Genomic DNA, 17,527 nt, shown 5'->3' with positions numbered 1-17,527 from the left:
ACAATTTAAAAGCTGTAAAAATTGCTACCCTGAAATCAAACCATACACTAAATTTCAGCAACAGAAAGAAAATAAAAATGTCACCTAAGTATTATTCAAATGTTCAATGTCAGCTCATCCCAAACTTTGCTTGCCATCAGCTACTTCAGCTGAATAATATGGGGTTTTTTGGAAGGCGTAACAAAGATTTTATTTATTTTTACTACTAAGTCTGCCCCTCACCTGAACATAGTTACAACATCGCTGAGGACAGTGAAGTCGCTCTGAGGCACCTGGTTTAGTTGGATATCATAGACAGAAGGAACACCAGGACAGTTCTCTATTTCTGAAGGGAAGACAATAATTTTCTCATCATCTTCTGCTTGGATGTGAACAGGAAATAGCTTGTTCCAGGACCACATTCTTTTGGATTCCACTAACTGGGCATATACTCTTGCCCTGTGAGGCACTGCCTCACCTCCTTCCTAAGCATTTAAAAACAAAGAGTAAATGCATTCAACAAAGCTGAGTTACTAACACGCAAGGAAAATAAAATAACTTATTTTGAAATAGTCCTGTGGCACCTTATAGGCTAACAGACGTACTGGAGCATAAGCTTTAGTGGGTGAATACCCACTTCGTCAGATGCATGTAGTGGAAATTTCCAGAGGCAGGTATAAATATGCAAGCAAGAATCAGGCTGGGGATAACAAGGTTAGTTCAATCAGGGAGGATGAGGCCCTCTTCTAGCATTGAGGTGTGAACACCAAGGGAGGAGAAACTGCTTTTGTAGTTGGCCGGCCATTCACAGTCTTTGTTTAATCCTGAGCTGATGGTGTCAAATTTGCAAATGAACTGAAGCTCAGCAGTTTCTCTTTGAAGTCTGGTCCTGAAGTTTTTTTGCTGCAGGATGGCTACCTTTACATCTGCTATTGTGTCCAGGGAGATTGAAGTGTTCTCCTATAGGTTTTTGTTTATTGCCATTCCTAATATCTGATTTGTGTCCATTTTTCCTTTTACGTAGGGACTGTCCAGTTTGGCCGATGTACATAGCGGGGGCATTGCTAGCACATGATGGTGTATATTACATTGGTGGACGTGCAGGTGAATGAACTGGTGATGGTGTGGTGATCTGGTTAGGTCCTGTGACGGTATGGAAGCATTAAGGTAGGCATAGTAGTCGATGGGTTTTTGGTATAGGGTGGTGTTAATGGGACCCTGCAAGGTGTTAACGTGACCATCACTTATTTGCACCGTGGTGTCTAGGAAGTGGACCTCCTGTGTGGATTGGTCCAGGCTGAGGTTGATGGTGGGGTGGACGCTGTTGAAATCATGGTGGAATTCTTCCGGGGTTTCCTTCCCATGGGTCCAGATGAGGAAGATGTCATCAATGTAGCGTAGGCAGAGAAGGGGTGTGAGTGGACGAGAGCTGAGGAAGTGTTGTTTCAGGTCAGCCATAAAAATGCTGGCATATTGTGGGGCCATACGGGTGCCCACAGCGATGCCACTGGTCTGGAGGTATATATGGTCACCAAATTTGAAATAATTGTGCATGAGGATAAAGTCACAGAGCTCAGAAACCAGTTGCGCTGTGGTATCATCAGGGATACTGTTCCTGACAGCTTGTATTCCATCTGTGTGTGGAATCAGGTGCTGTGATGTTTAATTAGCTAATTTTTGTAAAGTAAATACTAATGCCATTCTGCATCTACAACAACAGACACTGGTGCCAAGCTTCAAGCTACATTCATTTCTTTATTCTCATACTGAAGGTATCAGATCTACCTTAACTTTTGAAGGCAAATAACCACTAAGCTGTATGACAGGTTTCAGAGGAACAGCCGTGTTAGTCTGTATTCGCAAAAAGAAAAGGAGGACTTGTGGCACCTTAGAGACTAACCAATTTATTTGAGCATGAGCTTTCGTGAGCTACAGCTCACGAAAGCTCATGCTCAAATAAATTGGTTAGTCTCTAAGGTGCCACAAGTCCTCCTTTTCTTTTCACTAAGCTATAATCATCAATATAAAACTTACAATTGCAATGAGTTCAGGAGAGAAAAATAAGGACTCAAAATAAATGACAAAGGTTTGTGACAAATTATTTACCTAGTTAGACATTAATACAGTCAATTGGTTCAGTAATATAACATACAAGGTCAAGTTCAATCCTCATGCAATGCCACAGAAGACAAAGGAATTACACCAGGGATGAATTCAGCACACTATCTACAACCATTCTCTTACCTGTACAAGATATTTGTGGGCGTGTTCATAGGATGGCAAAGCCCCTTCTCCTATCAGCTCTGTATCAAATAGTTCTGTTATCAGGATGTTTGCACGACACTGCATGTCTCCATCTAAAAAAACAAGTTAATACAATGATAGCCTGTGAGAGACGGTATGACCCTCCTACGAGGTGCAGCACTGAGAGTATGTGGGCTTGTCTACACTGGCAATTTACAGCACTGCAACTTTCTCGCTCAGGGGCGTGAAACCCCCCCACGAGCGCAGCAAGTTTCAGCGCTGTAAAGTGCCAGTGTAAACAGTGCTCCCAGCACTGGGAGCTACACCTCTCGTGGAGGTGGGTTATTTAGAGCGCTGGGAGAGCTCTCTCCCAGCACTCTGCCGTGACCTCAGAAGCCATGTTAAAGCGCTGCCACGGCAGCGCTTTAGCGTTGCCAATGTAGACTAGCCCTAAGTCACGCAAAAGCTCATTTCTATAGTGATGTTCATATATCCATTGGGAAGCTTAAACATTAGATTCAGTGACTTCTCTTCGGGGGCCATACAATTCAAATGAAAAGTTCTGCTTTGTGTTTCAGGTTTCCAGAACACATTCCAGATTAAATGCATTTTTTTTTTTAAATTAAGCTAAATTTGAAAAGTTAAACAGTGTGTCTCCTGGCAATTTTGAAGTACTTTAGTTAATACTTGATTTTATTCTTTGAGTTCTTCTCACCTGGCCCAACTGTGACTTCAGTGGAGTGCTTGTTGATTACCTTGATCTTGTCACTAAAGCCATTTTTCTCCACTATCTTCACTGCAGCAATAGCCATAGGAGTGAAGACCTTGAAATTATAATCAAGAATGCAACATGTTTAATAGGATTAACATCAGCATCTAATCACCACCACAAAATGAGTCTATTAACTAAACCTTGTTAAAGAAAATCCTTTATTTTAACCATACTTAGTCCTGTGAAAATGTAGTACATTGTGGGAGTATTATTTTCTAAGGGTAAAATTCACCACCATGCACAGTAGCAGCATGAATCCTATGTACCATTTACACTTTCAAAACAGGGTGGAAGTGGGACATCAGAAGTGCATACGCCTTGCACTGCCTCTCTGTAGGGGAGTGAATGTCACCCTGTATGAAAAACTCACAATGTAAGTTCTCTCTCACTGTGGCAATCAGGCCAACTTTTCTAAGTTTTCAAAAGTGTGAGAAAGCTGTGTTGAGAAACTTTAAACAACAACATCTAAAATAAATTTCAGTCTAGAAATGAGAAGTTCCTCACATGAGACCTCCCCAAGACCTAACTGAACTGGGAACCAAAATAAGACTTAACAAGATCTCCTGCTTTGTTTCAGTGTTAAATTTGCACCTAGTAACACTGTTAACAGTGGCAAAATACATTGCTCTCCATATCTACAGCTTCCATGGGAACTTTTTTTTTATTCCTGCCAGAATGTAAGCGTGAAGATAGGGATGGAAAAAGCAACAGCTGCAGCACATCACTGGGCTAAAAATGAATGTGTTTAATACACACAGAGAATGTTTTAAAACAACAGCATCAATCTTTCTAACTAATTTCTGTACTATAAAAGACTTAGTACTGGGAACTTTTAAATATCTGGTCTGGCTGAAGAACCTGATTGTTTAGGATTAGTTGCCAGTTTTGGATCTGATCCATCATTTTCAGAGCAGGTTAATGTGCGCCTAGTTTGCAGCATTAAATAAACTAAAAGGGTTGCTCCTGCTAAATTACGTTAAGCAAATGCAAAACTTTTGGAGCGACTTAAAATACTGAGCACTATTCCCAAATTGTGGTCTGCAGGCCATGAGTGATCTGTGGAGAGCTAGCTGGTTACATGCTGTTTCCAGCTGCTAACTTGCATAAAGATAACCTATTTAATGCATATTTAATATAAGAACATAAGAGCAGCCATACTGGGTCAGACCAAAGGTCCATCTAGCCGAGAATCCTATCTTCTGACAGTGGCTAATGCCAGGTGCCCCAGAGGGAATGAACAGAACAGGTAATCATCAAGTGCTCCATCCCCTGTAGTCCATTTCCAGCTTCTGGCAAAACAGAGGCTAGGAACACCTGGCTAATAGCCATTAATGAAACTATCCTCCATGAACTTATCTAGTTCTTTTTTGAACCCTGTTATAGTCTTGGCCTTCATAACATCCTCTGGCAAAGGAGTTCCACAGACTGACTGTGCGTTGTGTGAAAAAATACTTCCTTTGTTTGTTTTAAACATTCTGCCTATTAATTTCATTTGGTGACCCCTAGTTCATGTGTTGAGAATGAGTAAGTAACACTTCCTTATTGACTTTCTCCACACCAGTCGTGATTTTATAGACCTCAATCATATCCTTCCCTTAGTAGTCTCTTTTTCAAGCTGAAAAATCCCAGACTTATTAATCTCTCCTCATACGGAGGCCATTCCATACCTCTAATAATTTTGTTGCCCTTTTCTGAATCTTTTCCAATTCCAATATATCTTTTTTGAGATGGGACGACCACATCTGCATGCAGTATTCACTGGATGTGTGTGTATCCTGGATTTATATAGGAGGCAATATGATATTTTCTATCTTATTATCTATCCCTTTTTTAATGATTCCCAACATTCTGTTTGCTTTTTTGACCGCCACTGCACATTGAGTGGATGTTTTCAGAGAACTATCCAAAATGACTCCAAGATCTCTTTCTTGAGTGGTATCAGCTAATTCAGACCACATCATTTTATATGTATAGGTGGGATTATGTTTTCCAATGTGAATTACTTTGCATTTATCGACACTGAATTTTATCTGCCATTTTGTTGCCCAGTCACCCAGTTTTGAGAGGATTCAGAGTAGCAGCCGTGTTAGCCTGTATCCGCAAAAAGAAAAGAAGGACTTGTGGCACCTTAGAGACTAACAAATTTATTTGAGCATAAGCTTTCATGGGTCGATTCAATTAAATTTGTTAGTCTCTAAGGTGCCACAAGTCCTCCTTTTCTTTTTTCAGTTTTGGAGAGATCCTTTTGTGGCTCTTTGCAGTCTGCCTGAGACTTAACTATCTTGAGTAGTTTTGTATCATCTGCAAATTTTTCCATCTCACTGTTTATCCCTTTTTCCATGATTTATGAATATGTTGAGTAGGACTGGGCCCAGTACAGACCCTGGAGGACACCTCTATTTACCTCTCTCCAGTCTGAAAACTGACCATTTATTCCTACCCTTTGTTTCCTATCTTTTAACCAGTTACTGATCCATGAAAGCACCTTCCCTCTTATCCCATGACAGCTTATTTTGCTTACGAGCCATTGAGAAGGGACCTTATCAAAGTCTTTCTGAAAATCTAAGAACACTATATCCACTGGATCCCCCTTGTCCACACGCTTGTTGACCCCTTCAAAGAATTCTAGTAGGTTGGTCCTTTACAAAAACCATGTTGACTCTTCCCCAACAAATTATATTCATCTATGTGTCTGACAATTCTGTTCTTTACTATAGTTTCAATGAATTTGCCCAGTACTGAAGTCAGGCGTACCGGCCTGTAATCGCCGGGATCACCTCTGGAGTCCTGTTTTAAAACTGGCGTCACATTAGCTATGCTCCATTCATTTGGTACAGAAGCGGATTTAAATGATAGGTTACAGACTACAGTTAGTAGTTCTGCAATTTCACATTTGAGTTCCTTCAGAACTTTGGGTGAATACCATCTGGTCCTGGTGACTTATTACTGTTTAGTTTAATCAATTTGTTCCAAAACCTCCTCTAATGACACCTCAATCTGGGACAATTCCTCAGATTTGTAACTTAAAAAGAATGGCTCAGCTTTGGGAATCTCCCTCACATCCTCAGCTCTGAAGACTGATACAAAGAATTCATTTAGTTTCTCCGTAATGGCCTTATCGTCCTTGAATGCTCCTTTAGCATCTTGATCGTCCAGTGGCCCCACTGGTTGTTTAGCAGGCTTCCTGCTCCTGATGTACTTAAACATTTTTTTTGCTATTACTTTGAGTCTTTGGCTAGCTGTTCTTCAAATTCTTTTTTGGCCTTCCTAATTATATTTTTACACTTCACTTGCCAGAGTTTATGCTCCTTTCTGTTTTCCTCACTAGGATTTAACTTCCACTTTTTAAAGGATGCCTTTTTTGTATTTCACTGTTTCTTTGACTTTGTTGTTTAGCCACAGTGGCACTTTTTTGGTTCTCTCTGTTTTTTAATTTGGGGTGTACATTTAAGTTGAGCCTCTATTATGGTGTCTATAAAGAGTTTCCATGCACCTTGCAGGGATTTCACTTTTGGGACTGTATCTTTTAATTTCTGTTTAACTAAACTTCCTCATTTTTGTGTGGTTCCCCTTTCTGAAATTAAATGTGACAGTGTTGGGCTGCTGTGGTGTTTTCCCCGCCACACGGATGTTAAATTTAATTATATTGTGGTCCCGGTTACCAAGCAGTCCAGCTATATTCATCTCTTGGACCAGAACCTGTGCTCCACTCAGGACTAAATCAAGAATTGCTTCTCCTCTTATAGGTTCCAGGACTAGCTGCTCCAAGAATCAGTCATTGAAGGTGTCAAGAAACTTTATCTATGCATCCCATCCTGAGGTGACGTACTCAGTCAATATGTGGATAGTTGAAATCCTCCATTATTTATTTTTATAACCTCTCTAATCTCCCTGAGCATTTTGCAGTCACTATCACCATCCTGGTCAGGTGGTCAGAAGCATTTGACTTCCAACTTTTAGAGGAGGTCTTTTTGTCTCTAACCGCCTCTTTTACTTTGTTTAGCCATGGTGGCACTTTTTGGTCCTCTTGAGGTTTGTTTTTTATTTTGGACTATACATTTAGTTTGAGCCTCTATATAAATCCATGGCACGCCCACACTTTGAATACTGATGCAGTTCTGGTCACTGCATCTCAAAAAAGATTTATTAGAACTGGTAAAGGTACAGAGAAGGGCAACAAAAATGATTAAGGCTATGGAACAGCTTCCATAGGAGGAGAGATTAAAAAGACAGACTTTTCAGTTTGGAAAGATGATGATTAAGGGAGAATATGACAGAGGTCCATAAAATCATGAATAGTGTGGAGAAAATGAATAAGGAAGTGTTTATTGGTTCACAAAACATGAGAATCAGGGGTCACTCAATGAAATTAATAGGCAGCATTTAAAACAAATATAAGAACATACTTCTCACAAAACACAGTCAACCTGTAGAACTCGTTGTCAGGAGATGTTGTGAAGGCCAAAAGTATAACTGCATTCAAAAAAGAATTAGATAAGTTCATGGAGGATAGGTCCATCAATGGCTATTAGCAAAGATGGTCAGGAACACAACCCCGTGCTCTGGATGTCCATAAACTTCTGACTGCCAGAAGCTGGGACTGTATGACTGGGGATGGATCACTGGATAATTGCCCTGTTCTGTTCATTCCTTCTGAAACATCTGGCACTGGCCACCGTTGGAAGACTGAATACTGGGCTAGATCAACCATTGGTCTGACCCAGTGTGGCCATTCTTGTGTTCTATGCAACCACAAATAGATGGGGAAATGGTACATATAGCAGTCTCTCTATTAAGATGTGTTGCACAAAATGAAAAAGCTTGAGAACTCCTGGTCCAAGAGAAAATGAAACTTAAGAAAAGCCACAATGTGGTTTGAGAGTATTAGCATTTTTCTGAACATTCATTAACTCCTCCATGCAACGTATCAGGCACAAGGAATACAGAAAACAGTTCAAAAAACCTAATTTCAAACAATACTAATTAAGATTTTTCTGTCAAGTTTAGAAAAAACTGTCCATCCTGAGAAAATTAAAACAAATTTCTGTAAGTTCTCATAAGGGCTCTTTCAATATGGTTTACCTCCTCCACCCACACCCCTATAAGTTATATTATAAAAGCTACCTTCAGACAACATGACACACAATGGCTAATGCACACACACTACTCATTTTGTAGAGGGAACAACTGGACTACGGCTCTAAAAGCCATATTATGCATATACTCCTACCTGCATACTAGAAGTTGTGCCACTTCCACCTCTTGAACAGCAGGTATATGCATGGTCAACGAAGAATTGCTCACCTCAATGGCATAGCAGAAGTCTGCACCTGCTGTAACTGCCATCATGGACAGGAGTCCTGTGCCAGTCCCAATGTCTAGGACAATTGCTTTCTCACCCCTTTCTTTCACCCTGTTTACAGCAGCACGGATGCCCTGGTAATACTTCACATTCTGTAAGAAAGAGAGACAGATCAAGATTAGCCACCCCAATGGAATTCTCTTATACAGTCAACTCTTGAGCAGAGGTCCTGCAGTCTCACTCCTTGGGAGTTTGTAGATATCTGCTTTTGCCTTTGTGCGGGAAACAGTTAAACACCTAGGATCTAAACCGAATAAAGCACCTCAAAATGCAAAGAGGCAAAATTACTGATAAGACTTTATAAATGATTTAATAAGCATAGCGCTAAACTGAGCAAAAAGTTCCCTGGAAACCTATGTTTGGAAAAGATAAGAACATGAGGATTTTAGAGCATGTTCTCCAAAACTTTTCTACTCAAAAAATAAAGGGTACGTTAATGAATATTTTAGGGTGACCCAGGTATACTGAGTTATGATATTAAAATATGAAGAAAATTGCTGACAATAAAGGCTAGGTTTTATTAGTTTAATGTTGAGTTCTATTGATGTTATGTTAACAATTTATAACGACACAAAATGGAGAATGAAAAACAAATTATGAAAGTTTGGGTGTACGTATAATGATAAATAAAGTTGACTGGAGGAAAGCTAATGAATATGTGACATGGAAAGGTATACAAAAGCAAGGGAACAAGGGTCCAAGTTGGAGAATACTGGTGCAGAAACGGAGGCAACCATCATGACGTGTAGAAGAGCTTCCTGGTACTCTGGAATTTGGAAACTTGGGCCCCTTCCTGTTCTATCTTGTCTGTTTTATTATCTGTCAGATATATGTATGATGAGAAACTCTAAGTCATAATGATTCTGCCTGAAAATAAAGAAAGGTGAAAACTGGTTGAGCCCAAATTGATAGACTCATGCCTCATTTCCCCACATTACACTTCAAAATATAGATATATGTTACATAATAAAGATAAGTAGAAATAAGTGTTTTGACAGGAATGTTCATCTGAACAACATCTGTTCCATTTACAATTGACCACTCAGTTATTTACAAAGCATGCATGATCCACATAAGTTATCTGGAACTACGGTCCTCCCAACCAAAACAAATAAACCAAAGCTTCCTTTTGAGATTACTACCAAATATTTTCCCTTTTTTTGACAGAGAAATTTACAGTGCCAGCCACAAACTGACCTTGACAACACAGGTGCTGTATATTCCTGCTGTAGCTCATTCATTTGCACTACAATACTGCATAAATATGCTGGGCAGTATTAGCAACTGATGCTGCATTTTACCCAACATTAAAATATTAGAGCCTTGACAAATATTCAATACTAAAAAGGAAAGATCAGGTTTGCTCTTCGGGGACAGAAATAGGAAGGAGCTTAGGATTAGTGGCCCATTCAGGGTGCAATATAAAACCCCATTCTAGTCCATATGGTAGCAAGACTAGGGAATATGTACAAAATGCTTTCAAGTGGTTTAGCATAAGCTAGCTCTTAGCTAACAGCTCCAGTGACTTACAAAGTAGCCGTTCTGTGATTTTACCACAGAACTTGCAAAACAGATAAAATCCAAACTCTGTGGTGCATTTCATTTTGTATGAATGTTAGTTACATAACTACTGCAACTGACTGCATATTCTTTGCTTCTTTATAATATCAACTGGTATAAAGGCAAGTTTCTTTGTCATTTATTTTTAATGCAATATAACATGAGTGATAATTATATAGAAGATAAATTTGAAAGTTCTTTCTTTCTTGGCAGATGGAAATGTTTTGGATGGGTTTATTTCCTATACTAAGGGATGAATTTCCATTCCCAAGGTGGAAATTGAGGCAACAGACTGCAACTAATTTTCCTGCCTAAGACACAGAAGAACCTGAACCATGAGACCTTACCCTGAATTATCTAGTTTGTGCTAATTAAGTGTTTTAGTAGCCCAGTGCCCTATTCAGTACTCCTTACGTAGGCAAAACTCCAGCTGAAGTTATGGAGTTTTGCCCTGAGTTTAGAGGGATGATTATGTCTCTTGACTGTTTGAGTTGATATGGAATGGCCATTTTCCTTCTTTTTGGAGTCTTACATTTCACAGAAAACGTATACACTGAAATTTGGACAGCTCTGTTGCAGGATTTTTCATTTTGATGACTTCCCATAAATCCCATGGATGTGTCTGTGTCTTGCACCTACTATTTTACAAAAGGAACCTGACCACTGTCTAGACTGTGGCAATCTCAGTATGACATTTGGTTCATATGTACTATTTTGGTATGGAAACATGTGATAGTATATTTACCATCACTAACAACATACCTAGAAAAAGCACATTACTGAAAGGATCTGGCAAGCTTTATCTATCAGCTTTGTTTTAATGTTTCAGAAAGGCTACAACAGTAAAAAAACACCCTATGCAAGGAAAGTTGAAACACCAAGACATACATTTAAGCAGAAATAAGCTCTTCCTACTCAAGTCCTCTAATTCTCAGTACATATTGAAAACTATAAACATTGTTTAATCAGGTTCCTGACTTGCGCCCCATTCCTCCAAAGACTTATGCTCATAAGATTAATACCACTAAAGTCAATGAGCCTACTCATGCTTAAAGTTTTTCCAGGATCAGGGCCTCAGTGTTTTCACTCTGTTAGGTCACATCCAACTATATCAGGAAAAATGGTTTTGATGCAGATTAGTAAACAAAGCTTCAACTGAATTAGGCAAACTTATTAATAGTCCTACAGTAGTTTGTGTAGGAGTTATCAGTTGAGACATTCTGTTGAAGATATTAAGCAGGCCTGGGTACATTTTAAGCAAGAAACATTCTACTCAGGTAATTTTATACTTTAGATTTTTGTAGAATGGAATTTTAACAAAAAGATGAAAACTACATAATTTTCCCTAAAGGATCCACAATGCCTGGCCAGACACTACTGTAATTACTTTGAGAGGCTGTTGTGAAACAAGTGTGTGTAACTCAAGCTTGTAAAATTTCCTTATTTAATACTGGAGAAAGTTTATGACTAACAGCCGGCAGTTTGTGAAAAGATAGTGTGTACACTTAAAGTATATTGTTTAAGCGATGAATTTTTCAAAACTGGATTAGTCAACATCTTTGATTAATAGAACTATACAAACTAATCTGCAGGAGCAGGATTTCAGTCTACATGGCTGACAGCAATCCTCCCCCTATAAAAATTCCTATAACACAAATAAACAAAGTTCACAACAGAAAGAAACTAAAACACTGCCTAACCAGTCCAATCTTTTATAAAAATGGAAACCTTTGAACTGTCTTTTTAAAAATAATAATAATAATAAATAATAATAATAATGCTCTTGAAAATTTACAATCTACAGACGACACCAACTAGCTTGTAAAATACTCTGCTAAAAACATTTCCCACTGAACAGAATGGAAATCTATATTTACAAATTAGAAGTTTTTCCACATTCAAGAACAAACCCAAAAAGGCAGAATTCACAGAGGCCTTGTCTAGACTAGGATAGATGTGTGATGTTAAGAATGTCATTAGAAGACTAAAGCACACCATCTTTAACATGTGCTAAACGGGCAGAATTAAAGCCTAAAAGCAAGTCTAACTCTAGGCTTAGAACATATTAAAGTATACACCGCTTCACATCAGTGGTTTAACTAACCAGTTTAGTATTCTAGCATCACACTTCTAAATCCTAGTCCAGGTAAGACCTGACTGGCAAAGTCTTCAAACTAGGACTGTCGATTAATCGCAGCTAACTCATACAATTGACTCAAAAAAAAGTAATCATGATTAAAAAAAATTAATCATGATTAATTGCAGGTTTAATCACACTGTTAAACAGAATACCAATTGAAATTTACTAAATATTTGATTTTTATACATTTTCAAATATGTTGATTTAAATTACAACATAGAATACAAAGTGTACAGTGCTTACTTTATATTATTTTTACTACAAATATTTGCACTGCAAAAATGATAAACAAAAGAAATCATATTTTTCATTTCACCTCATACAAGTACCATAATGCAATCTCTTTATTGTGAAAGTACAACTTACAAATGTAGATTTTTTTTTTGTTACGTAAGTGCACTCAAAAACAAAACAAAGTCCACTCAGTCCTACTTCTTATTCAGCCAATGGATAAGACAAACAAGTTTGTTTACATTTACAGGAGATATGGCTTCCCTCTTCTTATTTACAAGATCATCTGAAAGTGAGAACAGGCATTCGCATGGCACTTTTGTAGCCGGCATTGCATGGTATTTACGTGCCATATATATGCTAAACATTTGTATGTCCCTTCATGCGTTGGCACCATTCCAGAGGACAGGCTTCCATGCGGATGACACTTGTTTAAAAAAAAGCGTTACTCACAAATTTAGACTAAACTACTGGGGGAGAATTGTATGTCTCCTGCTCTGTTTTACCCGCATTCTGCCATATATTTCATGTTACAACAGTCTTGGATGATGACTCAGCGCATGCTGTTCGTGCAGATTTCACTGCAGTTTTGACAAAATGCAAAGGTACTAATGTGAGATTTCTAAAGATAGCTACTGGAGTCGACCCAAGGTTTAAGAATCTGAAGTGCCTTCCAAAATCTGAGAGGAATGAGGTGTGAAGCATACTATCAGAAGTCTTGAGAGCAACACTCCGATGCGGAAACTACAAAACCCAAACCACCAAAATAGAAAATCAGCTTTCTGCTGGTGGCATCTGACTCAGATGATGAAACTGAACATGCGTCGATCTGCACTGCTTTGGATCATTATCGAGCAGATCCCATCATCAGCATGGATGCATGTCCTCTGGAATGGTGGTTGAGGCATGAAGAGATATATGAATCTTTGGCACATCTGGTACATAAATATCTTGCAACGCCAGCTACAACAGTGCCATGAAAACATCTGTTCTCACTTTCAGGTGACATTGTAAACCAGAAGAGGGCAGCATTATCTCCTGCATGTATAAACAAACTTGTTTTTCTGAGTGACTTGCTGAAAAAGAAGTAGGACTGAATGGACTTGCAAGCTCTAAAGCACTGGTGGGCAACCTGCGGCCCATACCTGGCCTATCAGAGTAATCTGCTGGTGGGCCGCCTGTAGCTCCCAGTGGCCTCAGTTTGCCGTTCCCAGCCAATGGTAGTTGCAAGAAGTGGCGCGGGCCGCAGGGATGTGCTGGCCGCCGCTTCCCACAGCTCCCATTGGCCGAGAACGGCAAACCACGGCCACTGGGAGCTGCAGGCGGTCATGCAAATGTAAACAAACTGTCTGTCAGAGCACTAGTGAATTACCCCGATGGGCCGTGTGCAGCACATGGGCCGCAGGTTGCCCACCACTGTTCTAAAGTTTTAGATTGCATTCAAAAATAAAACAGGGTTTTGTTTTTTTTTACCTAATTCTACATTTCTAAGTTCAACTTTCATGATAAAGAGATTGCATTACAGTACCTGAATGAGGTGAATTGAAAAATGATATTTCTTTTGTTTTTACAGCACAAATATTTGTAATAAAAATTATATAAAAAGTGAGCACTGTACAGTGTTGTGTTGTAGCTGAAATCAATATTAAAATGTAGAAAACTTTCAAAATATTTGAATAAATGGTATTATATTATTGTCTAACAGTGCGATTAATCGCAATTTTTTAATTGCGTGAATAATCGCGATTAATTTTTTTTAATTGTTTCACAGCCCTACTTCAAACCACTGTAACCTTGGAAGGGGAAAAAAAACCCCAAAACACAGGGTTGTTACGACCTCCCAAATCAAGTTTTACCTTGGTAGGATACTCAAGTTTTTATTCACCCTTCCAATTTGATCAAAGGCCACGAAGGGCTTTTGATGTAGATAAAATAGGATTCCTGAGAAAAACCCTGAAAATGGATCTCAAGCCTATACAACAACAACTTCAGAACTTTACTCCTCAGATCAAAAGTCTGAACTTCAACAAGTAGGACATGGGTCATTATTCAACTGTTCTTCCTAGGAATTAGAAGTGTCGTACCACATTTCACAACAAAATCAAGTCGATGAAGTCCCAGGAACTTGGCATCCATTTGGAAGCGCTTCTCTTCTGTTCTACTCACTGTAGAGTCCTACTAGCGATTATTTTTTAAATTCAAGCTTGCACTCTAACTCAAAGCTTTAAAACCGGTGGTATTGTCACACAAAACATTACCATGGCCATCCACAGCTGTTTCCAAAGCTTCAATGTCATTCTCCTCTGTGATCTTAAACCACTAGTCTCATCAGTGGAATTCACTGAAGCCTGCATCACATATAATTCCTTGCCAATATCCACAGAGATATTTTTTGATTAAATCACACTTCGGGAGAGAGTTTACAGCTCTGTAAAGCCAGATGCAGATGGGCATAATTCCTAGCTGGAGGCAGAGTTTGACAGCCCATTCTGATCTATTGCCATCTACAAAAAAATCTTTAAATAAATTAAAGGAATCAAATTACAAAAAGAAAATAATACATAAACTACTGAGTTATGAAACATCCCCAAACTTTGGCTTGTGAACTAAGTTTTTTTTGGGGGGTCGAAACGCTAAAAGGAAAAGAAAGGACAGAGTACTGATGATCCAGCACTTCAAAACAGCAGTTCATACCTCTCAGAGACATGATTTCACGGTCTCTGCAAACTCAGGCAGACATTGCTGTATGGGTTACACTCATGTCACATTTTGGAAGTTTTCTTTGCAACCATACCAGCTAAACAGTTACCACCTGCAAGTTAGTTTGCCTTAGTAGAAAACCGGGTTTCAGAAATTCCAATTTTGGAAATAGCTAAATTTCCAGAGGATGGAAGACCCATGGGATGAACATGGAAATCTGAATGGTCTGGCCTATGTGTCTAGTTTTTTCAGGGAATCTTCAACATTATCCATTTGGCAATTATGTATTTTCTTATTCTTAACTGCATAATCCATGGGAGCCTCATGTATTCTCAATCCCACAACTGCAGAATTTCCTGCAGAACCCCCAGCTTGCTGCAGAAGTATGCCCCAGAATTTAAGTTTTCATAGTTGCAGGATGATCTTCTAAACATCAGCTGAGTTTAGCGGATTCAGTTTCTTCCTAAGCCTGCAAATAGCATGAACCAATAGTTTTAAGTATAAACTGACTCTGTTAACTTTAATAAGAGTGTTAATTCTGAAACCGAATGATGACAACATCAGTACTTCACTATTTCACTTCTGAGCACTGCAGCACAAACCTCCAGCAAAATGCTCATCTCAAAAACCCAGACCACTTTCTATTACTTCTTGGGTACTAAAGCTCCAAATAATCCCTGCACTGCCAAGACCTCCAGCTTTGTCCTTAACTTCTCTAATATAGTTACACATTTTCAAATCAAAGTACTGCAGCATATGAATATTAAAGAGAAACATAGAAGAAAATGAATGCAACATCAAATAAACTAACAAAGGGGACACTGCACTGATTGTATTAGGACAAGTCTATGCTATCACACTACATTGTCATATAGTGCATCTGGTGAAGATGCATTATGCTGATGGGAGAGCACTCTCCCACCGGAATAATTACTCCGCCTTCACAAGAGGCGGAAACTATGTCAGTGGGAGAGCGTCTCCCGCCGGCACAGCCCAGTGTGAACACCACTTTAAATCAATATAACTTATGTCGCTCAGGGGGTTGTCATTTTCACTCCCCTGAGCGACATAAGTTATATCAACTTGAGCAGTAAAATAGACCAGCCCTGAGTCATTTTTCCTACATTCCTCACATTTTTCATTTATCTGAGATTGCCAAGGAAATTTCCAGTGTACTGTACTGAATACCACAGAAGTTGGGTCAAGTTTGCCGCAGAGTACATAACTTGTACTTATGGTATTTATTAGAATAAAGAAACTGCCTTCCTCACATCTTACATTGTCTGCTCACTGCAGTGAGGTATTTACATCAGTGTATGTACATGGGAACAGAATGGAAAGGTGTCCCCAAGCATGCTGAACATATGTACTCCACTTCTCTGCACACAGACCCAAAATATGTTGCAACAGACCAAAATACATAGGATTGATAATGTTACTATAACATATACAAATGAGAACTACCTAAATTGTATCTTAATTTTATTCTTAAGTAATCAATGGTATTCGTAGTCCAATATGTTTATTATTGGTAGGCAAGTACAGTACATTGGCCCCAGGACCTACAGAACAATCCTGTATGAATAATACATTTTAGGGCTTCTGGTGACAGGTGTGAATCTAGAGTACAATTTAAGTGTTGACTGGTTCTCCTTGGAATCATATCTACTACATTCATATCTTGTTCGTTAAGCCTGTTGCAGAAGTGATGCATTTTTTCCATTACAAGTGAATTACTGTATGTTTGTCTCTCATTTTTGTCACTATATTAAGAAACAGGAATTCCTGCCAAAATTTTTGCTTATTTGTGTTCATTGCTTTCAGAGGGTCTGAGCATACTCCGATTAATGCTACGAAGATAAAGCAAAGTGCTGAAAGGCCATTTGTTCAACTGTAGTACACCTTATACAGAAGAGTGTGAATGAAATAGTGTCTTTCAATTTAAAAAAATCATCGTTTTTAAGGCTTCCCTCCACATGATTTACTAAGCTTTTACAAATAGCCTATGTTTCTCTTACTGTTTGGATTAACAGGGTCAGCTCTATCCTTTACCACAATCAAGCTGCATCTACACTACAGTGACTACACCAGAATAATCCATTAGCATAGACACAACCTATTCTTCCGTCGACATAGCTGCGTCTACAGTGGGGTTAGGTCAGCATAGCCACGTTGGTCAGAGATGTGGGTTTTTTCACATCCCTGATCAATTTAGCTATGTCGACCTAACTTTTAAGTGCAGACCGAGCCTCAGTTCTGCTGTGGCAATTTTGACATAATTAGAGTACAGCTATTTAACAGCTTTGTCCCACCATCTCCTTCTAAATCTTGGTATTGGAATGCTGTTACCATTATTGGTATGCTCCCAGAATACTAACAGTAGATAATCATAAGAATCACTTAGGAGACTATTTACCCATAGATGGAGCAGAAAGATCTCCAATCCTTTAAGGCATTTTTTTTTTAAGTCTTCAACTTATTTGAAGATATTTTATTCACCTCAACTTCTCCCTTAGCATAAACTGGAAGATTTAAGAAC

At 38.8% G+C, this 17,527-nt stretch overlaps 1 protein-coding gene across 4 annotated transcripts in view; it reads right to left on the bottom strand.

Annotated features, from left to right (window-relative positions):
- Positions 1-17,527, bottom strand: part of PRMT7 (protein arginine methyltransferase 7) — a 49,722-nt gene that overhangs the window by 23,649 nt on the left and 8,546 nt on the right. For all 4 annotated transcript variants that reach the window (XM_048817177.2, XM_048817172.2, XM_048817173.2 and 1 more), the window contains 4 exons: positions 8,300-8,449; positions 2,939-3,047; positions 2,224-2,336; positions 223-464 (listed from right to left, as the gene is read on the bottom strand). In XM_048817177.2, coding sequence (XP_048673134.2) covers positions 223-464; positions 2,224-2,336; positions 2,939-3,047; positions 8,300-8,449 — 614 coding nt within the window. The remainder of the gene's footprint in view (positions 1-222; positions 465-2,223; positions 2,337-2,938; positions 3,048-8,299; positions 8,450-17,527) is intronic.

Source organism: Caretta caretta, chromosome 12 (assembly GCF_965140235.1).
Source record: "Caretta caretta isolate rCarCar2 chromosome 12, rCarCar1.hap1, whole genome shotgun sequence".
Taxonomy (NCBI): Eukaryota; Metazoa; Chordata; order Testudines; family Cheloniidae; genus Caretta; species Caretta caretta.
The sequence above is the reverse complement of the archived record's forward strand: the minus strand, read 5'-3'. Positions and strand labels throughout refer to the sequence as shown.